General features: G+C 41.9%; 2 protein-coding genes across 5 annotated transcripts in view; one reads left to right on the plus strand and one right to left on the minus strand.

Moving 5' to 3' along the window:
* The window catches only part of gtf2ird1 (GTF2I repeat domain containing 1), a 41,042-nt gene extending 38,907 nt beyond the window's left edge, over positions 1 to 2,135 (plus strand). For all 3 annotated transcript variants that reach the window (XM_042218288.1, XM_014330766.2, XM_042218287.1), the window contains exon 27: positions 1,173 to 2,135. In XM_042218288.1, coding sequence (XP_042074222.1) covers positions 1,173 to 1,241 — 69 coding nt within the window. In that variant the 3' untranslated portion in view covers positions 1,242 to 2,135. The remainder of the gene's footprint in view (positions 1 to 1,172) is intronic.
* Positions 2,136 to 7,516: 5,381 nt separating this feature from the next.
* Positions 7,517 to 23,532, minus strand: dtx2 (deltex 2, E3 ubiquitin ligase). 2 transcript variants are annotated; one of them, XM_005916010.3, is made up of 9 exons: positions 22,900 to 23,532; positions 21,850 to 22,435; positions 20,242 to 20,300; positions 15,521 to 15,751; positions 14,130 to 14,197; positions 13,077 to 13,244; positions 11,934 to 12,095; positions 10,625 to 10,714; positions 7,517 to 8,980 (listed from the first exon to the last, which is right to left on the minus strand). In XM_005916010.3, exons 1-9 carry the CDS (start codon positions 23,207 to 23,209, stop codon positions 8,732 to 8,734), a joined length of 1,923 nt encoding a protein of 640 aa, XP_005916072.1. In that variant the 5' UTR covers positions 23,210 to 23,532; the 3' UTR covers positions 7,517 to 8,731. The 2 variants fall into 2 exon arrangements, with proteins under 2 accessions (XP_005916072.1, XP_005916073.1); XM_005916011.3 differs by lacking the exon at positions 15,521 to 15,751.
* Positions 23,533 to 23,792: the final 260 nt, after the last annotated feature.

Raw genomic sequence — 23,792 nt, forward strand, 5'->3', positions numbered from 1 at the left:
ACACTATTAGACACAAATAGTTAAACTGATGCTCCCTGTTAATGTCCCAGCTCACACGTTAACTAGCCATAACCACAATGGTACAATGATAACTGAACAAACGGAGAATGTAGCAACCAGGTAACAGTTAAATGATGTGGTGACTGTTTAATGGTTCAGCGTCGTTGTACCAGGAACTTTTACTGACCTCTCAAATCCCTCAAAGACCAGGATGTCGGCGTTTACGATGCTTTGCAAAGGTTGTTTTAGCTTCGTTGCCACCACTTGGTTGTCTTGTTTGCATGCAGGCTTATTGCATCCTCGGCCTTTCCCTGGCATTTTGCTTCATATGCAAAGTTTATCATGCTACGCCAGCTCACTGACTGTTGGTGTGTTCAGGTGCTAGTGAGGAGCTGTGAACTGGAGAAGGCAAAGATGGCACTGTTGGTGTTTTTTATTTATTTATTTGGGGGGGTGTAACCTTATTGTACCCATTAATTTCATTTTTGTTACATCCCACATTTCTCTATAATTTATTCCTCGTAGTTTGTTTATTTTAAACAAATAAAATCATTTAAGGGGATGATGATGTAGAAGTCTCAAAACTCGTGGGTCAAATACGATACACTTCGCCTTATTGGGTTAAAGCACATCTAATATCAGATCAGTAAAAAGCTGATGGTCCTCTCCCCATAAGTTCACGTTTTCTCAATCTTCTTAATGCGATAACTTCAAAACAAGATGACGTAGGATTGTGAAATTGATACCACAGGTGCGTCTACTAGGAGGCTGAGGAGTGGTTGCCAGCATTTTTATGAGTGTTTCCTGTCTTTTAGACTAGTCCACTAGTTTTCTTCCTCTCTCCGTCTGTTGTTTAAAAGACTAGTAAATTAGTGACTAGGCACGTCCTTCATCTGTGGTGATACCTCCATACAAATGGGCAGGCTAAGCAAACCAGAGAGCTGGCATAAATTGGATAATTTAGAAAAGAGCCAAAAGATATTGGCGAGAAAGGCAGGAAACCCCGGTCGCTGATGGAGTCGGAGTCGATAAAACACCTTAAACTGCAGTAGATGACTGTGTGTTCAACTGTAAGTACTGAAATGTAATATTAAAACAGGTTTAGAGGCAAGGTCAGCAACATTTTGCAGTAATGAAATCATTTTCTCCACCATTATGCTTCTTCCCTGCAGCAGTGGCCCATGTACATGGTGGACTACAGTGGAGTGAACGTGCAGGTTCCCGGGAAAGTCAATTACTGAAGGAGGAACCAGGGCGGCAGCAAAGGGATTCAAGGAGGAGTTTGTCAACACTCGCCACTCTTCCACAGTGCAACACTAACACTTTACCAGTGCTACAACTTAACGATCTCTCCAGACTGAATACAGAGAGCTGCAGGTTTGACTCTGAGAATGATGCTCGAGTGTTGAGGAACAACAGAATGTATGTGGGTCGAAACGTTGCAGGGCAGATGTCGGCTCGACGGGACTGCTATCAGCTGGTCGCGACAGTAATGTTGTTGTTTTTTTTTACAAACTGCAAATATTACCGACGTCGTGTTATTTGCCCTTGCATTTTATAAAATGAGTCATGCTGTTGTTTTCCAGCATTTGGTTGCAATGTATTACTGACAGAAAATGTCTTTCATAATGATATGGTTCCATATTATTCAGATATTTGTACTTTTTATTTATTATATTTATTATTAAAATATAACATTATGTGCAGGGATGTAAAATATATTATTCTGTTACACAGCTCTTCGAGGAACTATCACAACACTAACAGATGCTACTAGCACTCAGTAACTACAGGTAACCGCTGAAAACATGATTAAAATGAAGTGTCTTAATTGGGTGTTGGGGTGACGGCAAGATTTTAGAAATTAAAGGAGACAAAACGGACTCAGAGTCTGCCCCACGGAGCAGGGAAAACCTCTGCTCGCATTGAAAACGAGACACTCGGTAAACAGCCTTTTTTATGTTAGCACTACATTAACGATTTGTAAAATATTGTCATATTAAGTCAGCCTGAATGTATCATGTAAAGAAAAGAATGGTATGTTATTCTGCGGTGACTGTCTCTGGACTAACAATATTTAATATGCTGTACCTTAACGCCAATTAGGCCTTTGAAATAAAATGTGTTGCCTTGCACTTTCATTTTGTAGTAGTTTGTTTTGGTGTTGGCGGGGGGGGGCGTCAACTTAATGAAAATGAAGAGGAGTGTAAAAAGCAAGAAGGTGGTGAGTTGAGCCCATAATGAGGATTAAATATGATGACAAATAACTAAAAGCTGTTAGTCTAGGCTTAATGTCAACGACAGGAACCTGAATATTGTTACTGTCGCTAGCAAGTAAGCAAAATTTGTATTTATATTGTACCTTTCAAGATAAATATCACAAAGTGTTACAGAACAAACCTGCATAAAAACAAAAGGTCAAAAATATGTTTTTTTTAAACAAAGAGTTTTTAGCTGCTTTTAAACAGAATTACAATAATTCAAACATGACAAAATAAAGGCATAAATAATAATTTTCAATTCAGAGTATGACACAGTGGAAGTCAACTTGGCAATGTTTTTAATTGGTAAACTATGAGAGAGCCAGAGATTTAATGTGAGCTTGCAAAGTTCTTGATTGAACATTTAAGAAAAGTGGCAAAGGGACCTAAAATTTCCATCAGGCAAAATCTGTCAGGGCCCAAACGAGGGCTCTTTTTTTTTATTGAGTCGGAGAAGACTGTCTGCTAACCCGTGCTGGGCTTGTAATATGTAACTGTAGGCTTGACATATACAACTGAATGTCATCTGCGTAGAAGCGATAAGAAATATCATTAGAAGTCCTCCAAATGTGCTGAAGAGGGAGCAGATAACAGAAACGATAAAGCCCCCAAAACAGAACCCTGTGGCACACCGTAGGCAAGAAGTGTATCTGAACTTTGAGGCAGCCATGCAATATCGTATGAAAGCTCAGACACCAGTAGTTAGAGCATTAACACTTCATAACCAGCAACTTTTTCTCAGCCATTGTTACCAAAATAAACATGGGTTCTGCTGTTTCCTTGAGTAATGTTTTACCTGTCATTTTAGGGGACTGTTATTACTATTAATAACATAATTGTGATGAATGCTGGTTGGAGGGGTCCCAGCAGACTCTGGAACTGTCACTGCCTGCAGCAGACTGGCAGCCAGACCAGCATGTACCCCACCTCTCACCTAAAATCAACCTCACAGGCAGCAGTGAATCAGCTGAGACAAGAACTGATGGATGGGTGATCTGCAGGAGTGCAAACATTACACAAATCTATTGAAAGAATGATTCAAATCTGTATGTGCACGATTAAAAATGAAGAAGAAGCTGCTGCTCATCATGACTATTGGCTATTTTCACGCAACAAAAACAAACAAACTGATTTTGAAAAATTAGTTCTTGAAATGTTAAGTTTCTACTATTTACTCAGTAGACAAAAATTCATCTATCAGTATTAAGTTTAATAGCTCAGTAAGGCCCATGGATATTTCTATTATAAATAATTATATAGTCATATTTACCAATCGAAGTTCTCATTTAAGCAGCCTTATTTTTTCAAAAATAATATCTCAGTCCTTGATTTAGGAGAAATTGCTGCATATTTATGTCCTAAAGATTTCCTTTACCTACTCCATATATAGGAAATGGACGAGCCGCATTTAAAGCTCTATTCCCAGATTAAAACAACTAGTAACTTTAGTAATTTTAGTATTTTGGAAGAGCGTTTTAAACACTACACAAATAATGATTTTCATTATTTTTACTGTACCCCAGTACAACTCCATAAATGTGGGATAAAATGGCTGAAAACATGTGTCATTAGTAAATAAACATTATTTACTAGGACTGTTGGAGTTTGTAGTTTAGCACGCCGTTTAGTTTCCCACATTTGCTGTTATGTATTTAGTTCTGGTGACTGCGCTGGTTTTGTCAGTACTGGTTGGAAGGCCTGCTTTGCTTCCTCCTTTTCAGGTCCTAATTAAGAGCTGCTCCCATCTAAAACAGGAAATGATGTCACCGGACAGACTAGACATCTGTCCAGGGTATACCCCACCTCTCGCCCTATGGGCCAGCTGAGATAGGCTCTAACCCCCATGAACCTGAACTGGATAAGCAGAAGAGGATGGATTGATGGATGGACTTCACATGGAGCCTATTTAAGTTTGTTTCCTTCCAACATGGCTCTCTCTCCTCCTGGAAGGCTGGAACTTATCAGGCAGCCAATTTGGTTTTCTTTCCACTTGATTGCGTGTCATCCCTAATTTAAGTTGCGTGTTGGTTATAGGTTAGCACCAGTTTTCTTTTCTTCTTTTTCTCAGTTTATGATTAATAAATTGGCTTGGTGGAAGCTGTTGTTGTATGGCTCTCCCTTCTATATTATTTCCTGCATGAGCCAGACAAAACAAGCTCGTTCACTGCAAATCTGCAAAATCCTTGAATGTTCAAGGCTGTGAAATCTATTGGGACTACAAAAAGACAGCATCCGATCCATAGCTCCACTAAGATGTAGTGGAGCTATGGATAGGAACTTTAAAAGAGCCTTTAAATACTAATATTACAGCAGCACCATTCCACCTCCCTCTAAGAGCTTTCCTGATGCTGTGATTGGATGTGTGCAAAGTCTGTTAGAGACTGTAAAAAAGTGGTGAGCCAACTTTGTTGTAAAATTAGGAGTGAAATCCCAAATACTGGGAACATTTGGAATTTCAGCCCTATATGAACTCAGTTAATCAAAGGAATCCGTACACAGCAGTACACCACTCATGAAAAAGGTGCATTAAAAAGTTACCAAAAGTGCAATTACTATTATGAAGGGGTAATCTGCCTAAAGATTACAAAGATATCTCTTCATACTGAGCTGTAAACTTGTATTTCAGCTCTAAAGTCGGTCATTTTAACACGGAAGTCCATGGGGATTGGCTCACCAATGCAGTCTGCCTCAAGTGGCCACTCCAGGAACTGTAGTTGCATCCAACTGTTGGCTTCACTGTTCACCCGGAGAGGTCGCTGCCTCCTGTCTTCCAAATTCCTTTCAGTACACTCCACTTATCCACCAGCCTTCACAAAAATGTGCCCCAGTAGTTTTCACCTCATCCTGCTAAAAAAAGACAAACTGACTCACAGCAGCACAAACCTAACCTTCTTGGCAGGGAAACACGGGACGTTATTGTTGCTATCCATAATTCTCTGCTTGCTGCAGGTAACTTAAAGCAAAAAAGCTCTTCTGTGCACTTAAGAGTCCATTAAGACAGAGTCAAAGTGAAATACCCTGCCAAGCGGTCATGTTCTCCTCTTAACATTTCCACTGGAAATAAATGTTTGAGTGGTTAAAGGAACATTTATTTAGCAGGAAGCAATGGGTTCGTGCTCTGCAGCTAGATAACTAAAACTGCTCAGAAGGCACCGAGCAGTGCACTGAACACACAGGGCATACATAAAGACTCCTCGGCAGCTACGTCCTAAAGGCTTTGAAAGCACTTCTTGTTTAACAGCTTCTTGCTATGAATGATGGGAGCATAGAGTCACAACTAGAAAACAGAGATCCGTATTTGTGTTTCTTTTTAGCTCTTCTCGGTGGAATAAGCAGCCGTGGGATTGGGTGGCTGGGACTGAGCTATGTCTGAATCAAAAAGTCATGGCAGATGTTGTAACAGGAGGGGCTGGATTGGTTTCTTAGCAGCATCTGGTGACCCAGGACCAGTAATAACCTGCAGCATTTCATACCCAGGGCCAAGTTTAAGCCCTAAAGCTGGCCCGTGTTTAAGCCTATTAATAAACCTGAACTCATGCCACAACTGGCGCCTAATGCAGGCACCTCACCTCTACTTGACCCATGCCTATTATTGCGTCATAACTAGGAGTGTTTCATGTTTAGACCAGTCAGTGGAATCTGATCAGAACACATTAATCCAGTGTCTGGAGTTAAACTGGAGGGGTTAGGTAGATAAAGCTTTTACATCCCCACTGAGCTTTAAAGGTACTTTATGTAATTTCCTTCTGCAACTTTAGATATAAATGTCACCACCAGGAGGTGGTGTTAAAACACCACCTCCTGGTGGTGACATTTATAGCTGATTTAAATTTATAGCTGATTTAAATGGCTAAATTACCTCCTCAACATGTCTCGAAGTTCTCCAGAGGCCTGGTGATGAACTAATCATTTGATTCAGGTGTGTAGACCCAGGGTGACATCTAAAACCTGCAGGACACCGGCACTCGAGGCCTGGAGTTGCCCAACCCTGGTTTAGATTATGTGTGTCAAACATAAGGGCTGGGGGCCAGATCAGCAAAGACTCTAATCCGGCCCTACTTAAAAGCTGTGGAAAACTTTTAACTGTATTTTCATAAGTTTTACAGCTTTATCTTTACTCATAAAAATCTCCCCCATGATACACCAAAATATTTAGGTAATAGATAAAAAAAATTTAAATGACAGAAAATGTCATCTTTTTCCCTTTTTTTTTTAAAACAATGATACACTGTAAAAATAAATAAAATATAATTTTCTGACAGGACAATCAAAGAGCTACAGCTCTGCAATTTTACATGTTTTTCTTACAATTTAAGAGATCAACTAATTTTTAAAAATAGTAATTTTTTTTAAAGTTTCACTGATTTCTTTTCAGAAATTCATGTCAAAGTTTATGGGGATAATGTGTGGTGATAGAATCTACTTTTAAAGTAGGCCAGTCTGTTACTTAACTCACCTGATGCTATACTGATGCCTTAATAGGTTGTTTTTTTTTAGCTTCACAGACTTCAGGTACAAAAAGAAAAACCTTACTTCCTCATCTACATTATTCTGTATCCTCAAATGACTGAAGAGGTGCTCATGCTGGAATTTCATCGTCATGGCAACGGGGAAGCAGCTGATACACAGACTCATTTTATTGCAGCTCTGCATCTTTACCAGGTGCAGGTGAAGGCTGAAGATAAGAAGTCAAGGTGATAAGCGTTGCCAAAGAACCTTTACCTCCTCGCTCTTTGATGTTTGGAGACTCTTTGTTTTGCTGGCAGATGTATGTAGACTTGATGGACGTCCATCCCGTCCAGCAGTCCATCCCTGCAATCCCCGATGTGTCCTAGTCAGATACCAGAACCACCTCAGCTGGTTCCCTTTAATTGGAGGAGCTCCTCCAAGTGTACTGAGGCCACACTTCCTGCAAAGGAAACCCAGCTATCGTTTCACCATAACAAACAGAAGCAAATAATCAGGATAATGCGTTTTGCTGTGACCACCTACAGCACCATCAGACATCTCCCACCTTCATCTTCTTTCTGCCCTCTCTGGACGTGATTAGATGCCAATCTATAATGCTTCAGGGAGCCATGTATTGAGAGCCATTATCCATGATGATCACGTCGAGTGGTCATACAGCAGCTAATTAGCGGGGGTCGCATACAAGGACCTGAAGCACCTTAAAGTACAAAAACTGCAACACTACCCTGCAGACTGCAGCTTCATCAGCTCAAACAGATACTCGGATACAAGAGACGAACCAGGGCTCGTTTTGCATTATGTCTTTATTGCAGATATTTTTTTCCCCCCATTTTTTCTTGTTGTTTGTATACATGTCAAGACTGAGTTGAGCGACTGTACTGCAGTACTGTGAGCAGAATAATGCATGTGAATACAGGAGGCGGCAACCCGCAGGATCTTTTTTTCTTTAAAATCAAGACGAGTCCGATGACCTTGATTGTCACACTAAAAATGTTCTCATCCAGAGCCGTTGTTTTGTTTTTTTGTTTCATCTCGGCAGCCGTTTACACCTGTCTGGACAGGAGAACTGAGGTCGTCGGGGAGCTATACACCTTGTCCCCGTGTCACACACGGCAACACAAACTGTAAAACATTTAAGTGAGTGAACCTAACGTGGCGTAGGTTCTGCACATCCGAAAATAAAAAATAAAATAAAAAGTTAAATCAGACTGTTGTGAGTGCTTCTTCTCATCAAATTGTGTTAAATATATCACGGTCAGATCAGAAGTAGTGTTAAATGTTTTTTTAAACATATTTTTGTCTAATTCTTTTTTAGATTTATTTACAACAGTAAATATTGCCTCTTCTCATCAATACGGAGTTTGCTACGAGAGGTGTCCATGTCGCTGAGCTAAACGTGAACGTTTTCAGCAGAAACACTTTGGCATTAGTTACCAATTTAAAAACAACAGAAGAAGAAGAAGAAGAATTGCCCTTTATGGGGAGATCGCACATCTTGCCAGCTAAATGCAGCGTCAGAACTAAAGTGCTTGTGAGACCTTTTATCCCCAGCGTAAGCTCTCATTCTCATGGAAACCGAATGAGGGGATATAGATGAGGCTTGATGAGAAAAAGAAGAGAATAGAATAAAACAAACAAACAAACGGACGAACAAACAGAAAGAACCTCCAGCTGATGGAGGTTTGATGGAGGGCTCAGTCAGTGGAGCCCTGCTGCTTTTTTCTTGTTTTTTTTAATCTGAGTCCAATCTCCTGTAACACGTGATGCAACCAAACAATTCTACTCCAACTGTGTCTCCTCTCAAAGAAGATTCAAGGCTTTTATTTAGCTCACTTTCCCTCCCTTCGCTCACTCCATGAGGTTTGGGTGGACGCTGACATGAATTTATTAACACACAGATGTTGCAGGAAGTCCACCTGGGCACAGAGCAGAGGATTCAGGAGGGTTAACTCTCGGTGGGTTAGCGGTGAGTGGAAGCGTGCGAAGCTCGGAGCTGAGGCCTAGCTGGCGCCGCTGCCGCTTCCTGGGGGTTTGAGGCAGTCCTCTGTCACGCCCTGAGAGGCCAGCTCAGACAGAACATTGTCCAAATAGTTGGGGTCAGGGTAGCCGTGGCCCGACAAGTTGGACATCATCTCGGTTTTGTGGTGGATGCCGTTCCACACCACTGTGTCGGGCTCTCCGGTGGTGCTGGACGTTCCCACGGTGAAGATGAGACGTCGCATCCACGCCACCTTCAGCAGCTCGAGGACCTTTACAGCAGAAACACAAGGAACGCTTGTGAGACACGGCTGGATTTGAAATTTATCATCTCATCATTTTCCAGCCTTTAAAATATAGATTTGTTACTTTTGTTTGTGTCACTGAATAGTTCACAGCTCAATTAAAGAATTGTTCAATAACTTAAGACGAGTCTGGTTCTGTGAGAGGTTTCTTCCTGGTAAAAGGGAGTTTTTCCTTCCCACTGTTGCCATGTGTTTGCTCATGTGGTCTTTAAGTGATGACTTATGAACCCTGCTACCGGGTTTAAACTACTCTGCGTTTATTAAGGCTGTTAGGGTTTTTTTTAAACATGCTTTAATGCTTTGTATCTTGTTCTATTTAATCTGAACAAGCCCCTAAAAAGAAAAAAAAAGAAAAATCAGTGATAACTGTCGGCCTCTCTCGGTTTTATTTAACATTATTCATCGGCAGCACATTTGAAAGCTCAGTTTTTAAAACCTTACAATGTAACTACAGCCCAGCTGTAATATTAATGACTAACCTCGTATTGTGGATGGATTATCTCAGTTGTTCTCCTGACTGAAGTTTGGTCCGTTTACAGCATCCTGCCATGCGATTGCATTTGTCCCTAACCATCGGGAACCCTCATGTTAACTTTTATTAAGTGGAAAAAAGTTAGTGTTCATCCTCCAGCTTCACTGTGTTTATGTTATGCTAACATCGCTGTGTTGCTAGCGATCACGTAGCACATCATTATGTACCAGCTAGTCCAACTTCAGTAACCCTACAAACGTCACTGCTGTTTAGTTTTTCTTCATTTATGTTGGAAGTGATAGCAGAGCTGTACGTTTTAATTTTTTCAGAAATCCGTCAGTCAGAACATGCTATATCGTGTTTAGGTGGAAACTAGCGAGCTAACTTCCTGCTAATTGTGTTAAATTTCATAGAATCTGTTTTTATGGATGGATTTTATGACAGATAAAATAATTTAGACAGTTTGTAACTCTCAGTAATGCTGCAGTGTTCCTTTGACTTTGGGACCTGAAGTGGAGTTTGGACCCTAATGACGTCAGACTTAAAGACCAGATGGGGCTTGTCTAATTGTTGGGGTTTTCTCCGTATTATTTTAGGGTCTCTAACTTTTACCTTCTTTCCATTCTTGTCTTATTTAATTATCTGCAAGCAAGCTGGTCTCATTGCAGTCCAGACCTGAATCCATCCATGTATTTCATTATGGCATGAAAAACAAAATACGTCACTGAGGTCATGAACTGTAGCAGAGAGCCTACATTATGAAAATACAATACGGCTGTGTCCCCAACGTGGGGATATTTTCATAATCTCACATCCATGCAGTGCAGGCAGCGCTCACCCGCCAGCGTCTGCTGCTGGAAATGAGTCTGCGGCGCGGCACAGATAAACTACAACTGGAATAATTTAATCCAATTTTCCATTAGTGAATTACATAAGAGATTATTTATAGACTCTAAAGAGTACGACTGTGGTTACCAGTGAACACGGCATGAGGCACTGATGCACCATGAAAACAACACAGCCCTATAAATGAGCACAACATTAATGATAACAGCGCGCTGGAGTCCTCGTGGAGCACTACGCCGATGTTTGGGTAGATGACGTTCGCCTGTCGAGTTCCGGCAAGTTGATGTTCTTACCTTTCTGCCCTTGTCGTTGTCTGGCAGGAAACAGAAGCGAGGGAAGCCTCTACAGGTGTACGGCTGGCCTGGGTTGGGATGCTCGGGACCCTGGTGACAAGGACACAAAGTGACTGATGTTAAGTTATAAAGCTTAATATAACAGAGAGAGAGAGGTCACTCGGAACAGTCGGATAATCTAATCAAAGATTTTGCAGATTGTTAACAGTAAACCAACAGATCGATACAAACTGCATTTAAGTGCTTACAACTTCAGGCCGGCTGTGTATGTGGAGGTTATAAATAAATACATAAAAGTCAGATTTACAGACAGAAGAAATTGCGAACGAAATTGGGCTTTCTTTCCTAAAACGCTGTAATAAAAGGAGGAAGTAACTCTGAGCCGTTCACAGCAGCATGCAGGAAAAGGCTCTTTAGCAGCAAAGCCGAGCATCAGACTGTTAAACTACTTTAGAAAGCCCTGGCTAATGGTGAACAAGCTGTCGTCCAGGCAACAGTTTTTCTTCCAGTCATCCTCTAATTAGACGTCCAAATGTGCTGGCGCAGACACAGACAAACATACAAAAACACTCCTGAGTTCGAGATTCCCCTCATGCTTCTGCTCCTAGTATGAAACAGGAAAATTCGTCAAGACAACAGAAAGATGGTCTTTCCTCCTTTTTTCCCCAGCTCTCTGTGAACTTGTGATCATGGCCCACATTGAGGATGGTCTGACAATGGAGTTGTTGCAGGAGTTTTGACCTTTTTGTCTTGTTATCGTAACATTTTATAACATCAGTAACTAGTCTACTTCTAAAGTACAAGTTTCTATGATTCTGGTTCCTTTTAACTATTCCAGGAGCTTCTTTTCTCCAGGGACAGCAGACGAATCTGTGCTATTGATTTTGACACCCTGTCAAGTCTAGCAACAGCAGATTGTGTCCAGTATCTGAACAATCTGCCTGAACATGCTTTTTCGGCTGGTGAGGATCTGCTCTGATGTATGGCTTGGAGATGATGTAGCTAACAAAATAACAGGAGGTGGAGGGGGCAGCGTTGGAGATCAGGAGATTTTTGCTAGGAGACCAGAAGGGAGAGGATTAGGAGTGAGTACATCAGAGGGACAGCTCGGGCTGAGACACGTGGGACATGTGCAAATGGGGGACAGTGGATATGCTGAACAAAGGATGATGATTGAGGAGGAAAAGAGGAAGACCTCAGAGAAGATTCATGGATGTAGCGGAGGAGCACATGCAGAGGGTTGGGGTGGAGGGTGAGATGGAGGCAGAGAAGGAGCAGCTGAAAGAAAAAGAAGCACCAGCAGCAGTACCTGTATGCCGGGTGGTATGCTATAGATTATCTGGATGGTGCCGCAGTCTGGGTGGCCTGGCAGCGACTGTGCGATGCTGTATATTTCCATCTTGCCTTTCGGCTGGGTGCCCGTCTTCTCGCCGTAGATTGTCTTACACGAGGGGCACTGCAAGCTGCCATCCTGAGGAGGAGGAAGCGAAGACACCAGAGAGCCACGTCAACCAAACCATCAGTAGAAACAAGCAGAAACACTCAACAACTTCCTCATGAGTGGATCATGATGCAAGAGCAAGTTTGAAGGAGCAATCAATGAGCAGTAAATGAGTCGGCTGGTCAATCGAGAGAAAATTAATCACCAATTATTCTGTTTGTGGCGGAAAAAAAAACCTTGTTTCAAAATGTGTTGACTCACCTCACTGATAAACTGATTTTAGATTTAGAGCTGCTGGTCATGTTTGATCATCATGAATGTGGGCAGTTGTTTAAAAGTACAAAGATTGAACTTATAGACTTTGTTTCAGGGTATTATTCTCTGAAGTAGAAATTCATCCTAAATGCTATTCCACATATCTGCATTTGAAATGACCTGAAACAAACATGGCAGAGGCGCTAGTGCTGTAGCCAGGACCAGCTTCCTGGCCATCAGACTTACAGATTCTTACAGTCAGCATCTTTCCATCTTCGGCCTTAGTAGAATCAACACCAGTTGGGAAATTGTTTTGTTGGTGATGTTACAAATGTTGGTGATGCTGCTCTACTCCCCCAAACCGCTGTCCCTACATGTCTGTGGCCACATGATGACAGATATAGCTACCAACACGCCTAGTGATACAGAGAAATTAGTACGCCCATAAACTAGTGCCAAATCCATTAGAGGTTTTCACACTTAGCCGAGATAAAGCTGGGGTGAACAAATAAGGTAATCTATGGGTGTGGGGTTTTGTTTTTTTTACTTCCTCTGGCTTCCTGTGGGGTGGGGGGTTTAATTTATGCAACTTCTGACTGTACTGCTGTCTCTCTTGGGCAGGACACTCTTTTAAAGATGTTTTTAATCTCAGGTTTTTTTTACTGGTTAAATAAAGATTAAATAAAAGTCCTCACACGGTTGTGGTGGTTTTCGTCCTTCAGATCTGAGGCTACACTGCTGATAAAAGTCTCTTACCTTCGTTCCATTGTTGTACATGGCCAGCATGCAGAGCATATGCAGGGTGTGCCCACATTTGATGAATTTTCCCACAGTGTCTGGCTGGATGCTCTGGCCTCCCTCCTCTGTGGATGGGGTCTCGTAGCCAGATGGGTTGGACAGTTGGTCCATGCAGATAATACAGTCCTGAAGGTACATGAGATATCTATGCTCAGAGCAAAATTACACAACACAAACTCACTTCACAGAAACTTATTTACCATTCGGCTCAACAATCACTATCAAACAAGACAGCTGAGATAAAACAATTTTTGTGCTGCATTCAGTTTTGAATTGTGGTTCTCTATTAAGTCCAAACTCAGTGTTTAGTTAAGCTTGAGCCGAGACAGCAGAAAGTCTTTTGGTCTAGGAGGACACGCAGAAACAGCTACAGGTGTCACAACACAGGATACGGTGGAGCTACAGGTGTCAGAATTAAAAATGCTAAAGTTTGATTTGGAGTAACCGAATTGGGAACATTAGAGAGACAGCTCAGGTTGAGCTTTGGAAAAAAAGTTAGAGAGACATGACTGAGATGGTTTGGACATGTGCACAGAGGAGGGATGGTGGGTATACTGGGCAAAGAATGGAAAGGAAAGAGGACGACCACAGATTTCTGGAGTGACAGAGGAGGATGCTGTGGTGTGATGATCCGCTGTAGCAGCTGCTAAAGGGAGGAGCGCTAAGGAGAAAACAAAGTCTGGGAATAATTCCCAACCAGATTATCTCTTATACTCTTCAAGTTAAAGACAATTTGCGTGGACATGTTATCAGACGTGGGGCTTGAACCAATGTAGAAGTGGTAAAGGGTTATTTACTCGAATTACATTTAAAGATGATGGAAATCCAGTAACAAAAAGACTGACTTTGAGTGTTTAATGGCTAATTGTGTAAAATATTTTTGACCTCAATACTGACCAAAAGAATCATTCATCCGATTCATGCAAGAATTGTTCATCAAAACAATAAATGAACTTTTCTTTCATTTCTAACAGATCTGGGAGTAGACGGGGGAAACACGGAAACATTTACCTCGTCTTGTACTCCAGCCACCACCTCCATGTAGCGCTGAATCACCTCCTCGGGTCTCTGAGTTGATGCTGAAAGAGGAACAAAAGGAGAAAATGCAAAGTCAATGAGCGATTGAGTCAAAACAGGCCAGTCCACAAGCATACAAGAAGCAGCAAGAAGAGAGATTCTGATGAGATGAAATGAAATGGTTTGTGTCACAACCTCAAAATACAATTTCAGTCAAACATTTCCCATGTTTAACTCCAGCTACCATTAAATTGTGTCCAATTTTGACCAACATCCTCCAATCAAGAACCAGCCGATGTAAATATGTGATGCAGAGGGAAGACGTGAATGCTTAGCAGAACAACGAGCATTAAATGTTGATTGGCAACATGAGACATTGAAACAGACACTGTCTGCATTTTCCTAACATATTCTCTCAAATGCACAAGCGTGAGTGTCAAGTCTGTTTAGGAAAGAAAACTCTGCGAGCTAACTAAACGCTCATCCTCATCGTTTTACGTTTATTGCGTAAGACAGCTCCATTTAAATACAGATTTTTAAAGATCGAATAATTCTTCCCAGCTGAGAAACACAAAAAACAATAACTTCACTGACCCGTTTCCAGACTCGCTGTGCTTCTAATCGCTGACACGTGACCTGTTTATTTTAACAAGCGGCTGTGACAACATAGAGAAACAAAGAACGGCAGCAATAATGTGAAAGTGACAGGTAACATATTAGCCGAGTGACACCAAACTACAGAAAATGAGCAAAGCCCATTTAACACACACCGAATCAACCTCCAGCAGCTTTTTCTTTCAAATGTCGTTTTGCATGAGAAGCTGGAACAGTACCAACATTTTGTCCTGATGTCATAAGCACCTAAACGAAGACCTGCTGCTGTAATAAATATGTTACAAATGAAAGCAAACGCCACCATAAGCCAAGAGAGTGGCTCCACTCTGAGCTGCTTGGCAAGATATTCCTCTTATCTGCACTTACTGCCCCCCACAGACTATTTACTCAGGTTTTTCTTCCTGTAGTTTATCACCCATATCTATACACTTGTATTTAGAATTGAAACATTCTGCCAGAGAGCATCTTTTTGCCGCATTTAGCCAAATTAAGGCAGACTTAAGAAGGAAGTTAAAGCTAATGAGGTGCAGGAGTTGAAGAGCCTGAATGACACTGGAGGGGGAAACAGCAGAAAAGCCTGTGATAGTTGAATCAAAGCCAACACAGATAGTCAGTACACTTGCGTGAAAGTGAGTCAATGCAGGACTTAATGTTCCTCAAGCGTGTGGTGCTTGAGGATGAAAAGCAGATCACAGGACGACGATGATGTTGATGAGAGGGAAAAAAAAAGAAAAAAAGGTAGATTTGAGGACTGATGGTGTGGTAGCTACCTCTCCTGTGCTGTCTCTTTGCTCTCCTAACTGAACTGCTGGTGCTGGTGCTGCTGCTGCTGTGGGGCTTGATGGGCCTGCTGGCTGGGGGAAGGAGAGGAGGAGGAGGAGGAAGAGAGAAAGGAGCAGGCTGCTGATGCTGTGGCGGCGGATGCTGCTGCTGCTGAGGGAGAGGGGCAGAGGTGAAGTGCACGCCGAGTCCCACTGCTGACATCAAAATGGAGGCCATGCCTGGAAGTGGAGGGGGGTAGGGTGGGGGTTGGTTTAGGTTGAGGCGGGATGGGACAAGGCAGAGTGGGGCAGGTGAGCAAGGCAGGAGGCAAGTGGAGATATGCAGGAGGCAGAAGGGAACAAATCAAGAGGTAGCAGCAGCTGACGCGCCCACATCGAGCCTTGTCCATACACACTTACAAAAAACATCACACTCAGACGGCAGAGATTTTCAAATTAAACCCATACTGTTCATGTTCAACAAATTAATCTGGTTTACTGTGGCTGTCCCTCGTCTTAAATCCACTGTGCTGATTGCGAACACGGCTAATGTTGCTGCAGTGGTGACATAAATCTCATCAGCTAAGGGCAAAACACAGGGCGTCCTGGTGCTAGCGAAAGATTCACTGGGAATCGACTGTGCCCACAAGCTCCAAGTCTGACCAGTCGGGCCACAGGGAATGATTTACAAGAGCGCAATAACCCTCTGCAATGTGGAGTAAAAGCTTCAATTTTACGATTAAGTGCGGTACCGTTTAAGGACAGGCAAAAATAGAACTTCCATTCTCTTACAAATGAAGAAGTCAAACTCACAAGAAACAAAAGTAAAACACTCGGTTGAGTGCAGTCAACCGTTTTGGCAGATACAGCCTGACTTGGGCTAACTATTAGCAAAACATGGGCTAACTATTAGCAAAACATGGGCCTCCAGTTGTGCTACAAAACTGCTGCTGCTCAGGAGTTTTCTGGTCACTCAGTCTCTTTATTCTGATACTGATTAACAAGAATATTTAACACAGTTCAACTAAGACCTGAAGATGTTGGTTGCTGAGGACACGATGAAGGCTACTGCACGCTCATGCATTAGCACACCCTGCTTTAGCCACTTTACTCTAAATGAGACCAAAACACAAAAAATCAACATCATGACCCAACTAGACTTCAAAGTAGTGACTGAGATTACAAACTCATCACAAAAGTGTTTAGTAAGGTCACAGATCCAGTGAGTGGTGGGTTAGTTTTACCATAGACATCTATAGACTACAATTGTTTTTCCAAACAGAAGAGTCGCCCCCTCCTGTTCACTAGAACGAACAGATGTTAACTTAACTTTGGGCATCTTTTAAATGCAGCCTACAGCTCTGCTCAAAATTCCATATTTTATAAATGTATTTACATTTTTTTTTTTTTTTTTAAATTGGCCAGTTTTTCCTTCAAGGTTGTCTCCTTGGGCACCTCTGAATCCCTTCCAGCCCACTGGAAGTCCTGTTTTTACCACTTTTAATGGGCGTATATGCAATTTCACCACGCAAGTCAAACTTATCTCTGCTCAGTAGCATCCTTGGTGATCAGAGCTGCATCTCCAAGATTGACTGTCAATGCAGATAGAGGCTGGCATGATTTTTGAAGAATATGGATTGTCACCAAGTCATTAAAGACAAAAAAAATCAAATCGTTTATGGATGGTAGGATGACTGCCGTGAAATAACAAAAATGGAAGACGACACCAAGCATCAGACTGATAAAACATGAGGTAATGAGATTAGATGCCACTGAAGATGATTACAGCCGCCAACAAGTCTTACTCCACTACATAATTAAAAGAAAAGAAACTTGCCACTGGTAAAGCTAGCATGTCACAACTCATAATTAAGCGTTCATCTTTGAAGAACAGTTCACTGGTTCCCCGTGAAAATCCAGTAGTATTGTTTTTATATTCTGGCTGTACTTTAATATCCCGAGAAATCTGAAGGACAAAATTAACTACAAACTATCCAAACTGTAGCCCCTACATGCTAACACCTGACCCACAGAAAACAGGATCTTTCACTCCCACAAAAAAAAAAAAAAAAAAAAAGGTTATTTGAGATCCAAAGGTTCAAAAATCAGGTGTGCAGGAAGAGGTGCAGCGCTGCTCCAGGAGACAATCTTGAAGCAGAGACTGATGCCTTTACAGCTTGTTCAATCTTCTAGCTCCCCTGTTTTCCAGTATGAAAATGGCAGGCTAGTGAAAGCCAAAGCAACGTTCATGCAAACAGTTGCATGTGTTGATCATTTGATGTAAAGATAATTTAATTTACTTTAAGCATGTGTCTGCACCAGCCTGTAACAAAGCTAACGTGGGAATGAGTTCGAGTCAATCTCAAACCAGGAAATTAATATATTTGTTTATTTTATATTCTTGACAAAACTGTACAAACTACAGTTCTTATTCCTATGAATATTCATTCCTGAACAAAGACCATTCAAGCTGTACATTTGGAGGAGAAACTGTAAGAGTGACCCTCCATTTGAAACTATTTCCTCGGGTCTCAGTTCAGCATTTTCACTAATGAGGTTCTGGTCCACTTGCTTCTTCCGGGCTGATGGTATCGATTCAGTTTATCATAACACACAACCTGACTCATAATTTTTAGGAGTGAGCAGCAGAGAACAAAATAATGCATTGCTTTTCATTTCTGCCATTTTATGACAATTACAACCTGCTGATGTACTACATCAAACTGCACTCAGATTTTACCACCTCAGGAAAATCAATGTGCTAAAAATATGTGACAATGAGTCATTCATAAGTGGGAAATAAGGTGTGAAACACTATGCTCAAAGTTTTATTTATAACATATTTAATAATGAGAAAAAAAGAGAGCACACCACCTGGATTAGACAGGACTTCACAAGTGTTAATAAGCCTTTGGCTGCAAACAGTCTTTCGATACCTTCCAATTACATCAAACAAATATGATGGTGTCACCACTTCTTATGCTTATCTGCTTGTTATGCTGGAACCAAAGGCACCAACCACAAACACAGCTACTCAAATCAGCCGAGGTGAGTCCGAGGTGGCAGCTAGCGGCTGTTGGCATGACAGTGTGGCTGTGACCCTTAATTAAAAACAGGTGATTGAGAAAGAAAAGGCCATCCTTTACAGTTGTTATAAAGAATGAAATCAGAGACAGAGACCAAAGTAGCTCATTATAACTGGGCTATAAATCATTGGAAGTCTATGGAAGTTGACTCGGTTTTGTAGAGCCCCAAGTAGCCATTAGTAAATAGTCAGAGTAAATTATTACACATAACAAATGTTAGGAATATCTGTTTATGTTTAATGTGCCTGGGGAAAAAAAGGCAGATATATCAGATTCTTAAATCAAGAAATATCGGCATTGCTTTTGGTCTCAAACATCCCTTATCAGTTGGACTGTCGTACAGTTAAATCGAGTTAGTATTCTGGAGTCAATCAAATTTTCACTTTAGGATTTTTGTAGTCTGAAAATGTATGGTCATAACAATATTACTCCACCATCTATATAAAATGTGGCAAAGACCAGCAGTCAAATTTAGAAATTGCTTTGAAATACTGGCCTTTTAATTAAACTCTTACATCCATACATGGATGTAAGAGTACCTGTACCTACTTCTGATATTATCATGACATGATATCAATTTTTCCATTTTTTAATGCATGCTTGTTATTAGGAGCCTAGTTTCAAGAAAAGTTGAGTGTGCCACAAGAAAACAGTCTATAAGACATGAAGCATGCAGATATGTTGTCAAACATAGCAGGATTCTGCATTTTCATTTTTAGGAAAATACTACAGAAATTATGAAAAAAATAATAATTATACGTGGTGATCCTGAGATTGCTTGAAACATTAAGTCAGAGATTCACCACATTTCTTCTTTCAGCTGCTCTTTCCATCCCACCCCATCCCTAGTATCCTCCTCTGTCACACTGACCTTTCGCATGTCTGCCTTCACTACAAGCTTACCTCAAATGAAACACATTGGGCCCTGTCAAAGTCAAGCAGGGTCTCTACACATGCAAGCAGAAGAGTGTGTGTTGCCTTAGTTAACAAACGTTTTTCTGTCCTTTCTGGCCATTTTAAAATGAATTTTTAAGCTTGAATAGTAGTGTGTTCTTATCACGGTGCTGGCGATTTTCCTTTTGGTAGAAATCCAAAACCTCTTTGCTGTGCACCAAAGTTGTATGTGCAAGAAAACCCTGCAATTGCGCATCCAACTATTATGTTGTTAGAGACTTAAGAGATCAATCAAAAACCAGAGCTGGGTGGGGTTGTGGGGGTCCACAGCTGTCTTATAGGATCAAGTCTGAATGCTGAAGTTAATCATGCTTTTGCATGGAGAGCCAAATGTTCTGCACAGCATGAGGAAACTTGTGTGAGCTCACACTCACACACAAAATAGGGCTGTTTCAGAAGCTGTTTTTAGGTACACTGCTATGACAAATGGGATGGTATCAGTTAAGCCTCTCTCTGATGTTTGCTTAACATTTAGGGTGCGCACATTTTTATTTTTACCTCCCTCCTTCAGGCTTTTCCTGGCACATTTTTCCTAAACAGACGGACACTCACAGGGAAAACAAATGCAGTGGAGTGGCATCTAAAATACTAACAGTCTACTGAATAAAACCTGAAACTGACTGAGAGGTGTACTGAAGGATAGACAGAGCAGGGGTTACGCTGAGGATGGATGGTCAGTGACCCATTTACCTGCTAGGGCAGAGCTCACGCTGGTGGATCCATTCAGCTGCACAGAGATGGAAGGAACACTGGAGGGCAGGAAACAGAGACGGTGACATTCAGTCAACATAAAAATAAAGCAACAATGAACCAGACAGGAAGAACAAAACAAGAACTAAGAACCATTTTAGTTTTCAATGCAATCAGAGAAAAGGAAAAGCTTTGGCACTAGATCCAGAAGCAAGAAAATTAGACCTGTCAGGGAGTAACTGCATAAGGCTTATTTACCTTTACTGACTGTCTCCAGCTCAGTGAATGACTAATTATCCATGTCTAAGACTGATTAACAACAACTCAGCAGTGACTGCATGTGCACAGAGCAACCAGGGAGCGTGACTCTGCAGTCAATATACAGATGGATATGTGCCCAATGAATGTGTTTACTTTGCAACAGGAGAAAAAGAAGCAGCTGTCAGTCCTCGAGTATGATGGAGCGCTAAACTAAATCCAGTTAAAGGGCTGCAAAAAGGCAACACTGACTCAGTGCTGAGGTGGTACTGGTCTATTTCTGTAGCCAAAGAGCTCTGTGCACTACAGTCTGAACAACATATTGCTTGAATGAATATGGGCTATGACAGCATGTCCGCAACTGTAAAAATAAAGATAGTAATACAATTGTTCATTAAGTTAAACATAAGAGTACAGTGACTGACCTTAAACTTATAAATACAATTCAAATGAAAAACAAAATAAAGGAATTGAAATAGAGGTGAGGATGATGGTGGTTCCAGACTAACGAATGTTTTTGACCATGCAGTTCATGTTACAAGGGCACCCGCCAGGAAATTTGCTGGCACAGATGGGGCAAAGCGAGCCCCAGGCGGCACAGTGACCCAGGAGAGCCACACAGTGAGCAACAGAGAGCTGAAGCCGGCTGCCAAAGAGGGATAACACCACAGGCAGCCGTGCCCCAAAAGGGTGGAGTTACTCAATGGACAGGAAGCTTGCAACATTTTTTTCAGTCATAAAAAACTTGGCAATTAAAGTACTTGAAAAGGAGTATTATGATGTACTATTACACAATAATTATTATTTTTTCCATGCATGGGTGCGCCTCCTTTAGCATCCACACCCAGGAGTTAAAAAAATTTAATTAAATACATGGCAACAATTTCTCTTTTTAAAGCATACACCTCAATGAGAAATGTGAAAGTGTGGGCTTTAGTGAATGTAAACATTCACCGCAAAGATTTAGACAATTCTTTTGTCTACTGAGCAACCATGTTTTTAATACACTAGTTTTAATTTCTAGTGGCTAAAACTCAGCGTGCAAAAAACATTAAAGCCCAGAGAAGCTGCAAGTAAGCTTTCTCTGCTAGCTGGAACAAAAGGAAGGGAGGTCAGTGATGACACAGACAAGAGTCACAGGAAGTGAGCCAAAGCAAACATACCAATGAAGTACTGGAGCTACAGATCTGTTTTTTTTTTTCTGCCTTTCCTGTTTTACAAGAAAGGTCAACACTGACAGAGGCAGGAAAGACAAAGAGGAAGAGGAGGAAAGCAGATAGAGGACCTTGTAACATGAACCCTGCACATCTATCCAAATCACACAATCTAGGATAGGTATCAGATACCAACCTTAACCCATTGGCACTGGTAGAGTTGGTCAGAGGTGCAGAAAGTTGACTGCCAGATGTCGGTGGAGCCCAGGGGCTGCCCCAGGACATGCCACCAACTGAGAGAGGTCTCCTGGGGTACGGGGAGTAGACAGAAGTAGGATGAGCCGCCACAGCCCTTCCTGTGCCTTGAAGACTAGGCCGGTTCAGACTCCCTGACGAGAAGGAATGTCGCGAACGGCTCGGCATGGGTCCGGTGCTGCTGTGGCTTAAACACTGCTGGCAGGAGCAGGCGGGGCCCGATGAGATAGCTGGGGGTCCGGAAGAAGCCAGCGGGTAGGGGAGGTTGCATTGGCGTCGCACCTGGCGTCTGAAACCCGTCGATTTGTTAACCTGCGCCAGAGATGTGAGATCCACTATATAATTGTATCCATGGGGGCCCAGATCTGCTGTGCCTTGGCGAGCCTGATAGCTGTGCTCCAAAAGGATAGAGGTTCGCGTCTCATATGGGGTCCATCCTCCTTCATCGTTGGCCCATTCCCAGTAAACACCACTACCAAGGCCGGAGGACTGGGCAAACAGAGACCGGCGTACTGACCGGGTCTTACCTGAAAAGAAAAGAGGCACATTGATTTTTAGTGAATAAACGGAATTAAAACTGCAACGTTGTGTGTGTGTGTTATGTTTTTAAGACAAAAACGAAAAGCCCCTTGTTCATTCACTTGTATGCCAGAACTAATGACACATTACATACATGGCTATGACTTAATTTTAAACACACATACAGACACACAAAATTATGACAGTTTAAGACACACCAAGCATCTTTAGATGTTAATCTCACAATGTTGTGACGTATTTCATGATTTGTAGCTAGGTTCACGTAAAAATGTCGCTAAAGAACTGTAACTTTATGGATACTTCTCAGCTTATATGAATCATAACAACAGCGCCCTGCAAGCTAATGCTAGCCGGCTAACGTTACAGCCAACCGGGCCTGTGAGGTTTGAGGCAAAACTGTTAACGAGGAATAAACGTTAAGGTCATGCCATGACGTGTTAGATATGTTTACCTGTGTCCTGTCGAAACTGCTTCAAGCTTGGTATGTCAATGAGGTAAGGCGACAGGCTGGGGTCTGATTGTCCGAGACAGATGCTCGTAGAGCCGGGTGCTCCTCCTCTGTGGCCCCGCGGTGACAGACAACGCTCGATGTAGGCGCTCACCTGGCCGCTGTAAGGCCGCCAGTAACCCTGGTCATCCTGCCATTCCCACACCGCTATCATGGGCTGAGACTGCCCGACAGATCCAGAGGGTGTAGCTGACACAGGAGGCCCGTTTCTAGACCCGTTTACCCTGGCACAGGACCCAGACACAATTGCCATTTTCGCCAAAACTAGCCCGAAGCTAACAACAACTCGTTCTGGTTAGCTAGTCAACCGTTTGTGGCTGCGACGAAGACAAAGTGTGCTAGCTGGGCTAGCTTGGCTCGTTAAAAAATTCCATTGTGAATGTGTTAACGCGCCTTTGAGGAAGCAATGAGGTAGGTATCAGTTGGTAAACACTCCAGATAAACACATAAGTACATGTTTGCGAAGCTAATGCATTCACACGGTTTAGCAGTACATGGTTAACGTTAGCTTTGTTGCGGCGTTGCCAGGAATCCGTCCTTCTTCTGCCGCTGCGTTCAGGGACCGTCGGTAATATCACAACTCAGCTCGTCTCAATCTGAAACAGAAAACGTACAGAAACCGTAGGTTTCCCTTTCTGAAAGCTATATTTATTTTAGACCACAGTGACACAGACTATGACTGTATTTAATATCCTTTTTTGTTGTGATTTTTTGTTTTGATTAATTCTTTCGGTTAAGTATTAGATTCATTTTTTTATTTATAATGTAAAGGGTGGAATATGTCAGCGGCAAGATTTAGGGCAAAAATACAATACAGCGATAGAAATACTTGACAC

The sequence above is a fragment of the Haplochromis burtoni genome, unplaced genomic scaffold, assembly GCF_018398535.1.
Source record: "Haplochromis burtoni strain Fernald_Lab_line unplaced genomic scaffold, NCSU_Asbu1 Contig_17, whole genome shotgun sequence".
Lineage (NCBI taxonomy): Eukaryota > Metazoa > Chordata > Actinopteri > Cichliformes > Cichlidae > Haplochromis > Haplochromis burtoni.